We start from the raw sequence: 18,048 nt of genomic DNA on the forward strand, positions 1-18,048 counted from the left end.
TAGTCTTCACAAGGTTGCACCTTGCGTTTGGTTTCCGTTTACACCTCGCGTTTGGTTTCCGTTTATCATTCTAAGTTGCTCATGTGGTCATGTTGGTCTTTATGCCGTGTGTGGTAAATTTTATTTCTCTTGAGATTGGTCATTTTCTGTTAGAAGGTCATGGTGGAATGTGTTTAATATTCTTAATCAGTACTTCTCAATCAGATAGAAGTACTGATTGAAAATATTAATATAAATCAAGATTACTCGTTTTAAAGAATACTTAGTCATCAGAAACCATTTACCTCTCAAGACTGTAGCTTTGGGGCTGATGATAAAAGCTCAGATAATACCAAGTCTGCAGCTGTAGTTCAGCTTGGATAGACTGTTGAATAATGAATAAAATACCTAAACTGGAAGACTAGGAAAAATTTGGTTCCTGAAATTTACCAGGCATTTTGTAGAATCATGATTTCTTATATTTACTGATCTGCCCTGCCTAAAGATAATACAAAATAAGAAAATGGGGATTAAACATATTATCCTAAAATCGTACTTTCATGCTTTTTAGGGGCTCCTGGGTGGCTCAGTTGGTTAAACGTCCAACTCTTGACTTTAGCTCAGGTCATAGTCTTGGGGTCGTGAGATCAAACCCCTTTCAGGCCTATTTAAGATTCTCTCTCCCTGTTCCTCTGCCCCTCCCCACCCTCTAAAAAAAAGGTAATACTTTTTACTTATGTAACTTTTAAGGGAGCATATTTAGTGTGTATAGTGATACACAATTCTGATATTTTCCTTCATTTTTATAGAATAAAGAATGAATATTTGTTATAGCCCATATCAAAACTGTTATCCATATACAAAAGTCTATTGGCTTTACCTGCAAATTAATAAATAAACATTGGTTTTAAGATTTAAACAAGTGGAAAGGCAGGTGCAGAAGTGGTAATGTTTATGATACAAAATAAGGATGGAAAGTTATGAAGGAACCAAATAATGAAGGGCCTTTTATAGGTCACTTAGTTTTCTATTGCTGTTATAACAAATTACCCTAAACTTAGTGGTTTAAAACAATACCTACTTATTATGTCATGGTTTCTGTGGGTCGGAAGTATGGGCACAATGTGGCTTAACTGGGTTCTCTGCTTAGGGTCCCACAAGGCCAAAATCAAGGGGTTAGCAGGGCTGTGTTCATTATTGAAGGCTCTGGTGAAGAATCACCTTGCGGGCTCATTCAGGATGGTGGGAGAATTCTGTACTTTCTCCTGCTTTCCATGTGGCCACCTTCATCTTCAAGCCAGCAATGATATAGCAAATTCTCTCGTGCTTAGAATCTCTCTGACTTCCTCTTCTGCTGCTGCCTGGAGAAGCTTCTCTGCTTTTAACAGTTGGTATGATTAGATTAGTCCCATTCAGTGAATCTCCCTATCTTAAGGTCAACAGTGCAGTATAATATAATTTTGAGAATAGCACCAGGGGATGAAGATCGTGGGGGCCAAAATTCTGCCTTCCACAATCATGATAGCGTTCAGGCTTTATTCTGATGGGCTTTGCATGATTTTCAGTAGAGGAGTGATGTGGTCACATTTGTGTTTTATAACAATTTGGCTGTAATGTAGACAAGGGTCAGTGTGGGGCCACTCTGAAGTTATGGGAAACCTTTGGAAGGAGTATCATTTGGGATTTGGTTATAGATAACAGAAGTCATGCTAGCTATGTTAAGAAGAAAGGAATTTAATACAGGGAGTAGGTGCTTAACAAAAAATTTTGGAAGGGCTGTGTCGCTAGGATTGCCTTCAAATGCTACCACAGAACCGGCCCACCAATGGCACTGCTGCCTCTGGTAGGATCAGATAAGGAGAAACTCATGAAGCTGCTGTCCCTGGTGCTGGATCACACCAGCTAAGCTGTGATCTGGGGGTTCAGCAAACTGCTGCCAGGGGTCTTAACTCCAGGAACACAGTGTTTGAACTGCAGTTTGGTAATTGGGGAGCCTATACCCAAACCATGCCCACACCATCGGCTAGATCCATTATATCTGTCCCCAGGGCTGCTGAATGTAACTGATAGAAGCCAAGTCTCACCTGCAAATAAGTGTGGAAAATGCCGTTTTTACCTTCCCAGTCTCGGCAGTATGGGAGGAAGGCATTCCAGAGGAAGCTGGAACAGATCCTGAGGAAGCTCATCTACAGAATGTTCTAGCACTCCAGGTTATTAATGACAGTGGCTTGAATTTACAAGACTACAAGTGGGCAAGAGAGGTGCACATAGATTCAGGAAATATTTGGGAATCGAATTGTTAGCACATGGCAATTGATTTGGATCAAACAGGTGGAAAAGAGAGATAGGAAGGAATCAGGATGACTGTCCAGCTCTAGGCTAGGATGAGTCAATCATTCCTGATGCCATTTACTAACATAAGAAAGACTGGAAGAGATGGTTGGGGAGTGACAATGAATTATTTCTGGATGTGTCAATTTGAGAAAACTATGGGACCTTGGTGTCCTAATTTATAGGTCATTTAATTTGTAGATGGACTTGGCCAGTTGTAGCAAGTAGGCCAGTTTCTGCCTGTGGGTCATAATTTTGTGTACAAATCTGTTTGTGGTTGAGATTAATTCAGTTGGCCATAGTGCCAAATATAAATAAGTCTAGAATTATATAATGATTATTGTAAGTTTTAGTTTTATATTAAATAGATGTAGGACTTATCACTAGTTCTTTAATCTCAATGTTGAGCAGAGTTTTCCTTTTTCAGAAGGAAGCATGGGTGCCCTATTCCCTAAGTTCTTCTTGTTTCAGAATAGTTGGCTTTTAAATTTCTTTCTGAACAAAACTTGGCAAGGTATACTATTCCTGGATCACACTTTCTAATTCATTTATTTTGTCGGCCGTGGCATTGTTGTGTTCCTCAATTTGTTTCATCTGCGATCTGTCTTTTCATCTCCTTCAGTTTATCATTTGTCTTTGAGCTCTTATTTTATTAAATTCATGCACTTAATAAGTTCTGGACAGCGTGCCTTCAATTATTTTTTCTTTCAGATTGAGTTCTGCCTCTGCATTTTACTTACTGTGTGTTTCTTTCTTTTATTCCTTTTGCTGCAGTTATGTGTTTAGTTGCTATTTTGTCTCCTCGCTTATGCTTAAAAGTGGGCACCGCTCTCCAGACCATCTCTTTACTGAAACATAGTATAAGTAAACTCTCCTTGACCCCTTCACCATTGTTTCTTTTGTCCCTCTGAGGCAGAGTTTGAGAGCTGGGATGTTACAATTCGACTTTTCTGTAGTCTGAAGGGAAAACATCTCTGGAGTTGGGTTCACCTTCTATTTGACCCCTGCTGTCTTTTCTAAGATTTTGTGAAATTATCATAGCCTAGTTTCACTTGTTTGAAGACATATAGTAGGAGATAGGGGTAGGGAAAGATACTCTTAGAGTTTGAATCCTTTCACTCTTTCAATTCGGAAAATTTCAAGTCCTGGTGAGGCTTTTGCTTTTTGGGCTTGTTTTGTTTTGTTCACCTTTGCTAAGAATCCTGACATACTGGTAGTGGGACATAGAGGCTTCTAGTCCCCAAAGTGTTTCCTCAGGCTTTCTCCTGGCTCACTCCTTAGCCCTTCAGCCCCATTTTCTCTAAATTGGGAAGTGTTAGCACACTCGGGAATTTGCTCTTTATCTTCTTCCTCCATAGTGGATTCTGGGGGTTGGATTAGGATCTTTGCTTAGCAGAACCACATAGTACACAGCTTCTGGTTCCTTTTAAATAAAGCCTATCATAATAAGGTTATTCCCTCTCTTCTTTTGTTAATTGTTGCTGGTAACATTTTTACCCTTTGAAAAGATACTGTTTTTGACACAAGTTCCGGGAGAAGAAGATTCTGTAATCTGTTTTATCATAGCACCATCTTTTCAAAGAAGTTCTAAATAGATTTCAATCATTTATTTTCTAAAGGGGTATGTGTATTTTAATAATGTAAATTCCAGAATAGGCGTGTCGTGTTTATTTTTTATTTGTATACAGACTTGGAATTTACAAAGTACTTACTCATCTATTATGTTATATAATTCTCTTGACTGTTTTGTAAGGTAGGAAGGGCAGACTTTTTAATCCGTTTTACTAATGAGGAAACTGAGATACAAAGAGATGGATTTGATGAGTCACACAGCCGGTTGTAAGATGGGGTCAAGACTCTGAAGTCAGATCTTCTGACTCCAAAGCCAGGATCATTTTACCATATCCTGTTGCCCCCTTTACTGAAAACGGTTCCCTCCCTCCTTACCCACACATGTCTTCCTCCATCTTTAATATTCCTACCAAACTTTTAACACTGACTTAAACTGAGTTAAAGCCAAAAGTAGGGTGGGGGAATAATCTTGCATGACCATTGTATTCTGATCCCGAATTAACCTCAGGATTTCTTGGTTATAATAAAGCTGATAATCAGGTCTTCTCATCATTTTTTCCTTCTCTGATTTATGGAAAATTGCTCAGCTTTCTTGGTAAAATCAGACCTAGATCCTCCAAGGCTGGCAGTGGAGACAGGATTTTCCACGTGGGAAATTTGACCTTGTGGGCCCTAGTTTCACCTCTATAACTCACTTTCCTCTTGGTATCTTCTGCGTTTTATTCCTGCCTTGATCAAGGAACTTGTATTCCTCGTTTGCCATTTACCACTTTTTCACAAAATTGTATTCTTTTTTTTTTTAAGATTTATTTATTTATTTGGGGGGTGGCGGGGAGGCAGAGGGAGAAGGGGAAAAGGAATCTCAAGCAGCCTTCTCCACCCAGCATGAAGCCTGACAGTGGGCTCGATCTAATGGCCCTGAGATCATGACCTGAACAGAAATCAAGAGTCGGACACTCAACAGACTGAGCCACTGAGGCACCCCACAAGACTGTATTCTTCACTCTTCTACAAAGACCTTATATTATAGCCAATGAGACTACACTGGAACATTCAAATAAAGCATCACTGAAAAAGCTGGATTAACAGCTCACATACAACTAGATTTTTTGTTGTTGTTTGTAAGTTGTCTTCTCGGATGGTCAGAAACTGGCCATCTTCCTTCCATCTTCCCATCTGTCACCAAGGAACATGTGCTTAGATATATGCCTTTGATGATGACACCCAAGAAAGCAAGTTCTACAGAGTTATTAGACTTCTCTCTGTAATCCTGTGGTGTCTACTTTTCTAGGTTCTCCTTTCCTCCCTAAGTCTATTCTTCTATAACGATTCACAGCAGGCATGGTGACCATCTTTAGGACAAACTCTTCTCCTGTCCACAAGAAGGTGGTTTTATTGTGGCCTCAAAAGAGCAACCTATGAGATCACAGATACACAAATAGTTCATCAGGCAAATAGATAGATGGAGATGATATTAGTATAGGGCTGTAGCAGTGTCGTTTACTGGAGTTCTGAAGAAGTTCATAGTTCATGTGCTAGTGGCTTAAGCTGACACTGTTTTTTTATCCTTCTAGGTATCATGAACTGATTACAAAATATGGGAAGTTGGAGCCTTTGGCAGAAGTGGACCTAAGACCCCAGAGCAGTGCGAAAGTAGAAGTCCACTTTAACGATCAGGTGGAAGAAATGAGCATTCGTCTGGACCAGACAGTTGCAGAACTAAAGAAACAATTAAAAACTCTAGTGCAGTTACCCACAAGCAACATGCTTCTCTACTATTTTGACCATGAAGCACCCTTTGGCCCAGAGGAAATGAAGTATAGCTCTCGGGCACTGCATTCTTTTGGCATTAGGGATGGAGATAAAATTTATGTGGAATCCAAAACAAAATAACCTCGACCAGCCTTGTAAAAAACACATACATAAGGACTTCTTGCAGGGCATTTGTTTCCAATGTGGTTTCCTTTAGGAGGGAGAAAGTTGTTTTTGTTTTGTTTTGTTTTGTTTAGGTTTCTGGGGGGGGTTGTATATTTTTTTCCCTCTAGGATGGGTAGGGGGCTGTTTTTGGTATTTTCTACCACAGATTTCTTCAGCTCAGCCAGCAGAATTGGCCACATCTCCAGTCCATGTGCCCTCCCTCATGAAAGATGACCAAGAAATCACCGACTTCTTACTGTGTTCACTGGGCTGTGTCTACCGCTTGGTTATCACGACCATTTAGGTATATTTGTGAAGATAGCGTGAACAGTGTGTCCCCCCTCAGAAGGGCAACTTGTGGGATTTAAATCGGGAGCAGGGAGCTTGAAAGGAAGGTCCAGCACTTCTCTCCCCCAGTTCTTGCGTTGTCCCTCCCTCTCTCCCTCCTTTCCTGTTGTGGTTCAGTTTTTCATTTTGACTCATGTCAGCACGTGTTCACCTAATAGTTTTATCCTGCCCATAAGTAACTTCTCATTTCTCAGTGTGGGCAATTTTTTCATTTCGCCCTTTTGAAGTAATTGTAGTGCTTTAAGCATTTTCAACCTGATTCTGAACTCTCAGGTATTCCGTGAGAACCTGGAACTCTGTTAGGATCCTGAAGAGGAGCCGACGGAGAGTTAAAACCCCGGGAAGACTCGCTGCTGCCCTGTCAGCACAGGCTGAGCAGCCTGGCCCCCTGTACGTACCCAGGCCTGTGTCTGCGTCCTGCACACCTGACGCCCACCCCCACTTCCATAAACCAAAACGTGTCACGTGCCCCAGTTCTTTTATTCTTGCTTGTCCAATGTATTTCCTCATCTCTAGCTGTCTTTCTAATTACTCTAAACCATTGGGACTAGAGGCCTGACTTTCTGAGGGACCCAGGAGAGTAAAGGATACATGTGCCTGGAGAGCTGGGAGTTAGAGAGCCGACTGTCCTTGGTGCGTGTGAGGGAGTAGAGTGGGAGAGAAGTCCAGCCATCCAGGAGAAAGCGAGTTGTGACCTTCCTGCCCGTGTCGTCATTTGAAGCCCTGGCTCTTGCACTTTGCATTACAAGTGGGAAAGCTTAATCAAAGGGAGTTCTGATTCCCAGTTCTTCCCTGGGATTCTGTGATGTCGTAATTGGACAGTTCTTTTTGTTTTACATTTCAACTTAGCTGCCCCTCCCGAAGAACAACTCTGCCTAATCTATGAGTAAAGTCTAAGTGTCAAAACTTCAGCATTGCCTCCAAGTCATATTTTTTGCAGAAGCATATTTAAAGCACTTTTCTTTAAAAGCCAGTTCCTCACCTGCCCTGAAATCTTTGCATTTGTTCTTGTAATCCTTTGTTAATCAGGTTTACCCCTTTCTGTGATAGGTGTCTTTCTTGGTCCACGGTGTTTACAGATGGGAGACTGGGGGAAGACTTGGCATCATTAAGGGCAGGCGATGTGCACATGAAGTATTTTTTCCAAGAATGTAATCATTATCTGATTGCATTTGACCTTTTGACCTTGTTATAGGATTCCACCGCTCCTACAAAATTCTTTAATTTCGTAACGAAATTTTTAGATAACTCTTGTAAATTCTTCACTTCTGCAGAGTTGTGATTATTATTGCTATTTTTAAATTTTTCCTATGCCATAACAGCAGATGTTTATTCTCTTAATGCACTTCAGGTTCAGAATCTGTAAAGCCTTTGACCCAGGCTTACTGAGTCAAGTCTTCATTCACTGTAACGTTAAAGGTGGAAACCAAAGGGTTTGAGAAAGATGAATGAAGCCTGTTCTCCTTCTGCTGCCGACTTGATCTTTCAAAATCCTAAGACTGAGCACTGGAGATCCAGGCTGGGTAGAGACAAGAATAATTATTTTGCAATCACATTTTCCTGACAGATTTTTGGAAGTTGGAAAAAAGTGTGGAAGCAGTGTCATAAAGATAAAAACTGTGGGTGCTTTGTGTATGTGTGCATGAGTGCAGACGAGTTTGAGAGAGAAACTGTAATTGAGCCTGTCCCTTTTGTCAGCCTGGGAAACAGATGCACTCTTATTTTTTGAGGTAGTATGACCCCTGATTGTCCCACAGCAGAAGGCAGAGCAAACACTTGGGTTGTGCTTTAATCATAAGTGGAATGGTCACAATTAATAAGATATTTTATATATGACAAAGTTTTATGAAATGCTTTTTTACTATTAGAGACCTGTTCCTTCTGTTATGACAGAACACAGCGTCCATCAACTGCAGGATAATTCCTCTATTATACAGTTGCATGTCAGGGGAATGTCTCATCAAATTCAGTGGATGTGGGTATTTTTAGGGCATTGTAATTGATGGTTTTAATAATTGCTGAACAATTTTTGATTGAGACAAAGTCTAATGCAATTACCGGTCTTTTAGAGCTACAGAACAGAAGTAAAAGAGAAAAGCTATTTGAGCATGTGTACTTGTAGATTTATTTGGGCGGCTGAGTAAAGATGCTGCTTTTGAAATAAAATTGGTGCTGTGTAGACACTTGTAACCCAAATTATTTTTGTAACAGGCCAAAAAGAAGGAGACACGAGACCATGGACCTTTGAGTCTAAAAGTTATGCATAATAGATGGCCACAACTTCTCTGTATTTTAATATTGACTTCATCCACATATAGCGAGAGCCTGTTATTGGCATTTATAAGGCAACACGCTGTCAGAGCCAGTATTACAGATATGTTGCTGCAGGCACAGTGTATAAAACATATCTTTTCTAAAATAGAAATTCTTTTCAGTGGAGAAAAAGGAAAGGAGTAATAGAAGAAAGCCAGATCAAAACCAAGGGATCCTCTGTGCCCACATGTAGCTGCCGAAGCCACAACAGAAATCGGCTTTCGAAATGGAATTGTTGAAATATCCCAGATTGCTTTAAAGGAGGGAAAAAAAGTTTGGAGTCCCGTGTCTTTTAGGATTATTATTATTATTATTATTATTATTAAAAGTTTCTATTGTTTCTGCAACCTATTGCCACCATGTCCATAAACACATAAGAAAGCAGCAGATATCCTACAACGCCTTGTTTCTTGAAGACCTTTGGGTGAAAAGAAGCCCAAAACATGAGCTATGTGTAACAGAGCCACATGTTACGATGCTATGTCCTAAAACTTTGTTCACTTAAAGAAATGCAAGTTCAGTCCTCCCCAGATGTTTCAGCTCTGTTGCTAAGTCAGCAGTGTCCCGACCAGAGAACACTGGTTGCGCAAGGAACTGACCCCCATCCGAGGCACGCCGCTGATGGCTCTTCCTAATGCACGTGTGAGCATGACTTGCTCTGTGGCAAGTGCTGGGCTCTAGGGCACATAAAACAGGAATACAAAATAATAGATTGTTCTAAGCAATGTCATTTCTGTTTATGAATTTTGATTTTTCCCTACATTTCATGTTAGATTGAAAACGCAAAACAAACTGCTTTCCAGTACCCCCAAAAGCTATCTGTGTTACCAGATGTGTTGCGAACACTCTATTTTTCATAGGTGCTTCCTTTACTATAATATGTCCATTGTAGTGATGGAGAGGGGCTGGGTTCTCTCAGGCTCTTTACTTGCCAGTTGTCTCCTGCAGCTAATGGAAATATATATTTTATTTTAGAGTATAATTTAAACATGAAGGTCTATTCTTTGCACTTTTTATTAATACATATATATATATATAGAGATAATCTTTAAAAAAAATTAAAAATCCAAGTCCACTTTCTCTTTGTGTTCTGATTTTTTCTGGAGTTCTGGGGTCAAGATACGTGCTTATTTTTATATAGCTAAAGGTTGACATCACTGCTGTGGTTGAGTCCTCTGGGGAATTGGCCAAAGCTGGGAAGACTTGGACCATTTTGACAAATTTCATTGGAATTTCGCCAGTTAGAAATGAAAACTGCAAAACAAAGATTTGTAGGAAGCGTGTCATTGCTTTTGTGTTAGCAAATTCTTATACTTGTAACATGTAGTTGATAATTCCTTTTTATCCTTTTAAGGATAACGACCTCCCTTTGAGATACTTGGCATCCTCTTTTTTTTTTTTTTTTTAAAGATTTTATTTATTTATTTGACAGAGAGAAACACAGTGAGAGAGGGAACACAAGCAGGGGGAGTGGGAGAGGGAGAAGCAGGCTTCCCGCTGAGCAGGGAGCCCGATGTGGGGCTCGATCCCAGGACCCTGGGATCGTGACCTGAGCCGAAGGCAGACGCTTAACGACTGAGCCACCCGGGCGCCCCGGCATCCTCTTTTTTGAGTAAGGATGAAAACCTCAATTTAATGCACTAAAAATTTACATTTCTTTCAAGCGACACTTTTGTGCCTTCAGAAAATAATTTTCTGTAAGAATTAGTTTTGGACACTTAACCCCTACCCACTTGTCAATAATTTCTTAGTAAGCTGTAATGAGTTAACCTTATATCAAGAATGAAGGTCCAAGAACTGTACTTTATTTCTGTATTTAGAAGACAGAGTCCATTAACTTCTCTCTCAGTGCTCCAGAAGGGTGTGAGTATCATGATCTGTTTAAATATTTCTGCCTCTTGCTCAAATTTCAAAGAGTATACTTTTAACTTCTATACTAAATGCTATTTAGTTAATATTTATTGTGAGCCTCTCCGAGTATACTTACAAAGTAGACATATGTCAAGACATCCAGTACCCACTGGACTGAAAGATACTGTGACTCCCACCAGTTACTACAATGCATGTAAATCAAGAAAGTTAACCTTCAAGAAATGAAGTCACTTTCTCAAAAAAAAAAAAAAAAAAGAAATGAAGTCACTTTCTCTTTCCAACTCTCCTCTGGAAAGGAAGTTAGTTTTCTGTGGTCTCCAACTTAGTTGAGAGCTCAAATTCAGCCAGATAACTTTTATAACCTGTATAGGTCATTTCATACACTTTTAACTTTTTTTTAAGATTTTATTTATTCATCAGAGAGAGGCGAAGCCAGAAGGAGAAGCAGGGTCCCTGCTGAACAGGGAGATAGGACTCGGAGCTCCATCCCAGGACCCTGGGATCATGACCTGAGCTGAAGGCAGACGCTTAACCAACTGGTACCCAGGCACCCCCATCTACTTTTAACTTTTTAATGTCACCAGGATTTAGGAACTGAGTTAATCCATGATTAAAGTATGATGAATTTTTTATTCCTCTCCTTGAAAAATTTGAAACTAACACTGGAAATCTTTAGCTTTTTTGTTTGTTCTAACAAACATCTATTAAAATGGTCAAATACATATATTTGCCTATATATATATGAATATATACAGAAGAGGTTCTTGTGCTAGCCTCCCACCTTACTCTGAACTAAATAGAACAACACAACTGGGGGTTTTTACTAATACAGTTTAGCATTATTCTGCTGAGTCAGTGGCCTTTTTACAACTATATTTCAAAACACTGAAACGGTGACCTAAATAATAATTGATCCTAACAGAGCAAACTAAAGAAAGGAAATCAGTTCTTAAAATAAGAATTACTAATAACTGTTTAATGTTTTGTGTGATGCTTTTCTTCAGTGTGGCTTAGGCACCTGAATAATTTGCTTGCACTCTATTTGAAGGCACACATACTAAGAGGGGAATAACAAACTCATAACCCAGGAGGAAGGAAAACCATAAGTGGATAGAGTTGCTGGTTGTATGAATCCTTGCCAGGGGTCCAAACTTACCATGTGTGTTTCTCACGTTTCTTGTAAACACTATTAATGAGCATTTATTATCAACCAGGACCCATTCTAGATGCTCCACCTATAGTAAACCCATTTGGTCTTCATGACATCCCTATGAGGTTAGCACTGTTGCTATCCCCATCTTCTTACTAGTGAAGAGATTGAAACACGGATGGGTTAAGTAACTTGCCAAAAGTCACACAGTTGGGTAGCAGAGCCAGGATTCAAACCCAAGGAATTTGGCTGGGGAATCCAGGCATTTGACATCTATTATGTAGTACTTGCTGCTAAAATTCTCCATAACCCTACACGCACACACACACACCTTTATTGTCAGTCTTTAAGTCTCATTAAAACGAGATGTTCCTCAATATCCATTTGCTAAATTGACTTGCTCTATAACAAAGTCACTGATGTGGCTGATGGCTCTAAATCCAAATTGGAATTTGTCCTCAGGCCACGTGCAGAATTGTGAGATGACCTTTGGTATGTACCTACTGTCCTCCCTGTCCCTCTTACGTGCCACTTGAACACTTGTGATGGGTGCTGTTGACAAGAATAAATGAGACAATAATATGCAAGAAAACGGAGAATTTGGTTTGTAACATAAGGACATTCTAGAGCCTTAAAACTTTGTTTCAGTAAACAGAGGTGAGAGAGGTCACTCAGCTCAGACTCAGACTTCTGTCAGAGGCAAGAGTGTTTAAGCAGACTTAAAATGGGTATATATAGAGGGAAAAAAGCTTTATAATTGCGAACTGTTGCAAATGTTTTGTTACAGGAAAGGATGAGACTGTCACTGCTATTGTTCCTCCTTAAAATGTAAGTGAGCGCCTTGTGAAGAATATAAATGTTGCTTACAAAATAGAGGAGACAGGCTATCTATTATGGTCTGCAAGATCTAGATCTGCCAAAAAAATTACAATGCAATTTCAGTTTGTCAGGTCTTACACAGACTCTTCATCCTTGAATGCTTCGTAGTCACTGTAAGTAATACAATTAAGGTGTTAAAGAAATGAGAATAAGAGGAGGCAGACATCAAAAAATACAGACAAAAGAGAAAAAAACGTTTTCTGAAATATCGGATATATTTGAGGGCAGATGTAAGATTTACTCCACTATTAAAGAGTAGAAACAGGACATTATGAATTGCTTTGGCTGTGTTAAAATTTTGTTTGGTTTGATTTTCAATTTGTTTGCAAAAAGAAGTCTCTTCAAAAACCATTTGAATTTATTTTCTAAATAAAAAATATTCACATGCTTCAAAAAAATCAAACAACGTAAAGATGATATACATTGGAAAATCCCACTCTAACTCCCTGTCCTTCACCTTTTATTGGTTTCTTATGTGTCTTTCCAGAGTTCACACAAATAAGAGCAAATAATATATATTGTTCCCCTTTTATACAGCAAAGTTAGCATATTATACACTAACATGCGCCTTGCTTTTTTCACTTGAAATATATCTTGGAGATCTCTCCATAGCAGTATACAGGGAATCACACTATCCTTTGTTTGCAATATAATATATAATGTTCCATTTATAGACATAATTTATAATTTGTTTGACTCAAACCTCACTGATAGACATTTGAGTTTTTCTTCTCCCTCCCTTTCTCTCTCCTTCCCTCCATCCCAATCTCCCTCTCTTTTATTTCCTATGTTCAATTTGCTGCAGTAAACAGCATATGTTCATATTTGAAATGAATCTATAGAATACATTTTTAGAAGTGGGATCATTGGATCAAAAGGTCAAAGTGTTTGCAATTTGGGTAGATATTGCCAAATTGTTCTCCATGAGAGATACATAAAAAGAATTTTTTTCCCCTGGCTTTATTATTTGTCACAATCCTGCAAAGTCAAAGACTACTGATCTTGTTCTTGATGTATGAATGCTGGTTTGTGCAACTAAGGTAGGGTCCTTCCCAATTAGGCATGCAAAGCTTGGCACCTGAATTCAACACATAGATGTGCATGAGCCATGCACATTGTCTATCTTATGAACCATCTTTCCTCTGGAATCTAATTTTTAATCATTGGTGAGATTTCCCCTCTGCAGGAGAAGGTATATGTATTATTTATCCGTAACAATGTATGAGCATTTGTTTCAGCTGAGTGCTCTTGAAAAGTGATGGATTAATAGCCCTGATACCCTGTGCTTATTGTCTACAGGAAGCTTTGATCAGAGCTGCTTCTTACAGATCAGTGAAATTCTTTCAGAGGAACTACTTGGTACTACGTGGTGAATAGGGAATATAGTGTGTCTGCACCCCCCACCCTTTCCAGTTTTATTGCTAATGTGCTGGCAAGGATGTTAGAATAATGTCAATTGTGAGCTTTTTTGATTATATGGGTCTCCTTGGAATTAACTATTCCAAACTCCTTGGCTAGATACAGATGCTAAAGTTGCTTTCAGAAAATATCTTTGAACGCTTATTTGGATTTCAGAGATGACCATCTTTTATTAGATCTTAGATCTAGAAAATCTTGCTGATTAGTTAATAAACATTAATGTCATTCAGTGTGGTTTTCAAAGAGCCAATGCCATTTTTCGTATAATTAAGCCATATTTCTTAGCTTAGTCCAAGCTCAGAGTCTAGAATGAATAAGGCCAGCCCAAAAAAGAAATAATCCTTAAAGGCAAATAATATTAATTCTTTAAAAAACAGATTCCAGATCATTTGTGCTACAATTTGAACTCCTGATGTTTTCAGCTTGCAGTTAAGTAATTATTACCATGATACTAATATATATGAAAAAATTTTTACATCAGGGGTGTGTGTGTGTGTTTTTTTTTTACTTTTAAGAAACAAAACTAGGGGCGCCTGGGTGGCTCAGTTGGTTAAGCGACTGCCTACGGCTCAGGTCATGATCCTGGAGTTCTGGGATCGAGTCCCACATCGGGCTCCCTGCTCAGCAGGGAGTCTGCTTCTCCCTCTGACCCTCTTCCCTCTCGTGCTCTCTATCTCTCATTCTCTCTCTGTCAAATAAATAAATAAAATCTTTAAAAAAAACTGAATGGCTTGTATCAAAAATACAAGAAGTAACAAGTGTTGGTGAGCATGTGGAGAAAAGGGAACCCTCATGCACTGTTGGTGGGAATGCAAACTGGTACAGCCAGTCTGGAAAACAGTATGGAGCTTCCTCAGAAAACTAAAAATAGAAGTACCATAGGATTCAGTAACTCCACTTCTGAGTATTTACCCAAAGAAAACAAAAACACTTATTCAAAAAGATACATGTTTATTGCAGCATTATTTACAATAGCCAAGATATGGGAGCAACTTAAATGCCCATTGATAGATGAATGAATAAAGAAGATGTGGTGTGTATACATAGTGGAATATTACTCAACCATAAAAAAGGAAAAACTTGCCATTCATGACAGCATGGATAGACTTAGAGGGTATTATGCTAAGTGAAATAAGACAGAGAAAGACAAATACCACATGATTTCACTTATATGTGGAATCTAAAAAAACAAACAAGCAACAAAGAGAGAGAGAGAAACAGACTCATAAATACAGAGAACAGGGGCACCTGGGTGCTCAGGTCATGATCCCAGGGTCCTGGGATGGATCCCTGCATTGAGCTCCCTGCTCAGCAGGGAGTCTGCTTATCCCTCTCCCTCTGTCTCTCCCCCTGCTCTTGCTCTTTCTCTCTGTGTGTCTCAAATAAATAAATGATATCTTTAAAATTAAATAAATAAATACAGAGAACAAATTGGTAGTTGCCAAAGGAGAGGGGATGGATGAAAGGGGTGAAGGTGATTAGGAGGTACACACATTCAATTATAAAATAAATAAGTCACAGAGATTGAAAGTACAGCATAGGGAATATAGTCAAGGATATTGTAATATTCTTATCGTGGTGAGCATTTTGTAATGTATATAATAGTTGAATCACCATGTTGTACACCTGAAACTAATTTAATATATGTCAACTATACTTCAATTAAATTTTAATTTTTTTAATTCAGAAAAAATTAAAACCCAACAGACTACGTGAGCATCCCATTTTATGAACGTTAATCTAGATATCTAAGAATGAGGATCCCAAGGCAGTAAGAGAAGTAAACATCCAGATGTGTGATGCCCTTCAGAATCATTTCATTCTGAATGTCTTTACTGTTTAGAAGAAGTCTTCAGGAGCATAACTGCTTCCACATGACCTCATCCATTTCAAGGATCCTGCTATGGATAACTACCATTTTTCAGGGAGAATGTAAGTATAGCCTTAGAGGTAACCACCTTATTGAACTAGATCTAGGAGGTCGAATGTCATCGAATCAGTGATTAAGGGGTAGAAACAACTACACTACAGAAATATCTGGAACCTCCATGACAGATCATACAACAAAGCAAAACATTCCATTGTAGAGGGCTTGCAAATTTATTCAAGACACCAGTGTCCCAGATTCAGTTCTCTGGGAAGCAGACACTAAGGTAGAGTTAGAAGTGCAAAGGGCTTATTGGGGAATAACCCCTGGGAAAGTGAAGGGGTACAAGGAGGGGCCACAGACCATGCTGTAGACCTGACAGTCTGCCAGCGCAGTACAATGCTCTGGAGCAAGGAGGAGTCCTGCCTGGGGCCCATGACCAACTTTTTTTCAGTCATCAGTTGGCAAAACACAACAAGAACATAACTTCAGCCTGAACACTGATGTAAATCCTGAAGGAGCCAATGGCTGGAAGCTGTCAGCTAACCATACTCCTTGTGGCAGGAAAGTATTCCTTTCTCAAAGGGGGATCTGAGCTGTGCACCTTTGTATCTACCACAGACCACTCCATGCAATGTATAGATCCAGTTCTCCATGATGAGGGCCAGCCCCTCTCATGCTCCGGTGGCTCTCTCTTCCTGAGTGGAACCTTAGAAGAGGGAGGTGAGGGGAATGAACCATAGCCCCCGTCACTGCAATTGATTTCGGGGGCACAACTGGTACCCATTGTCTCCCTTTTCCACTGTCCATCTTAACACCTTAGCCGTCACCTCTGTTGGTCTGCGTTTACCTAGTGGTTTCTCCCAAACCCTAATTCCTACGTAGTCTGAGCCCCTGGGAAACATATGCTGCTCAGACTTGGGCAGGGGAGTACTAAAAGCCACCAAAATGGGTCACCTGAGCCCTACACACATTATCCCTTGAATCCGTCATGTGACATCAGCCCCCCCCACCCCGGCTCATCAGGGTCAGTGACTCCTAACAGGATGGTAGCCCATCTTCTTTCCAGCTAGTCTCTGAACACAGAGCCCAAGTGCCCACACAGCATCGCAGCCATAGTGTATAGCTCCGTGGGACTCTCACTGGGTCCCCTGGTGAGAGTGTGCCCTCTCGGGGACCAGGATGTCAAACTGCACAACCCTGAGATGAGGGATGGGAAGCACAAAGTCCCTCAGTTATCACTGGGAGTACTGGCAAGCGAGGCCACCTCTGCTTCCACACGTCAGTTCCCAGATCCATGTATTCTTCCTATGGGGGACACTGACTGCATCACACAAAGGTCTCGATACATCCTCAGCATCCTGGAGGGTGGCACCTCCAGGAGGATGCAATTCTATGCCTATGGGTCAGGCATTCTGCAAGCCTTTTATTAATGGTAATGGCTGAGATCCTGTGGGCAGGAAAAGCAACCCAGAACACAGAGTAGAGGTCTAGTCCTGGGAGAAGGAACTACCGACCCCTCCAATGTAGTCATTTTGCCTCCAAGTGGCCAGCTGGTCTCTCCAAGGAACAAAGACATGCAGAGGGCTTAGCTTTAGTCTCTCTGATTAGCAGGTTGTACACTCAGAGGCAATGGAAGCTAGTTTAGCATCGCTAAATGGGAGTTCCTGCCCCTGGGCCTCTTCATAACCTCCATCCCTGCTGTTGTGGCCACTTCATACATGTCCCCCATTGTACCAACAATGACAGAGGCCGCCTTACAGCAATTGGCAAAGTCATTTTGTCTACTTGGTTGTTTAGTCCCTCTTCTGTAGTGGATGCTTTTTTTTGCGGGTGTTAACATATGATACAAAGATCTTCACACTTCGTGTCCATTCCCATCTGTCTATCCACATGTCTCTACTCCAGGCCTCCTTGTCACTGATTTTCCAAGCTTTATTCTTCCAGGTCGTTGTCTAGCTGGCTATATGATTCACCACTCCCTACAAGGTTGTACATGGTCTAACCGCAGAACACTTCTCCTTTGACACAAAGTACGTGACAAGATATATTGCCTCAAGTTCCACACATTAGGAAGATGTCCCCTTATCATTGTGTTTCAAAGCTACCCCTGAGTGAGGCTGTAACAGCTACCATCTGCTTTAGGCTTGCATACACACACCAAGCTGAGTCATCCATACACCAAGTTTAGGCATTTTCCTCCTCTTTCAGTTCATTGTGTGCACCCCCCCACCCCACATATAGCCATATGTGTAATTTGGGTTAGGGGGGTGGTGTGGAGTCTGTGCTACTAGTCAGGCAGCTCGCCATTGCCAGTCCCAGATTTACCATTTCCATCATATCATGGATTGCTATTGGATCCACCTGACTTTATGACTTGGGGGATCCAATAGGACCCAGG

The 18,048-nt window shown here is 40.3% G+C and overlaps 1 protein-coding gene across 2 annotated transcripts in view; it reads left to right on the forward strand.

Annotated features, from left to right (window-relative positions):
• Positions 1-8,326, forward strand: part of TBCEL (tubulin folding cofactor E like) — a 101,196-nt gene extending 92,870 nt beyond the window's left edge. For both annotated transcript variants that reach the window (XM_073903863.1, XM_025893771.2), the window contains one exon: positions 5,457-8,326. In XM_073903863.1, coding sequence (XP_073759964.1) covers positions 5,457-5,775 — 319 coding nt within the window. In that variant the 3' untranslated portion in view covers positions 5,776-8,326. The remainder of the gene's footprint in view (positions 1-5,456) is intronic.
• Positions 8,327-18,048: the final 9,722 nt, after the last annotated feature.

This window comes from Callorhinus ursinus, unplaced genomic scaffold (assembly GCF_003265705.2).
Source record: "Callorhinus ursinus isolate GAN/ISIS: 27379988/994484 unplaced genomic scaffold, GSC_fseal_2.0 scaffold19, whole genome shotgun sequence".
In the NCBI taxonomy this organism is placed as follows: domain Eukaryota; kingdom Metazoa; phylum Chordata; class Mammalia; order Carnivora; family Otariidae; genus Callorhinus; species Callorhinus ursinus.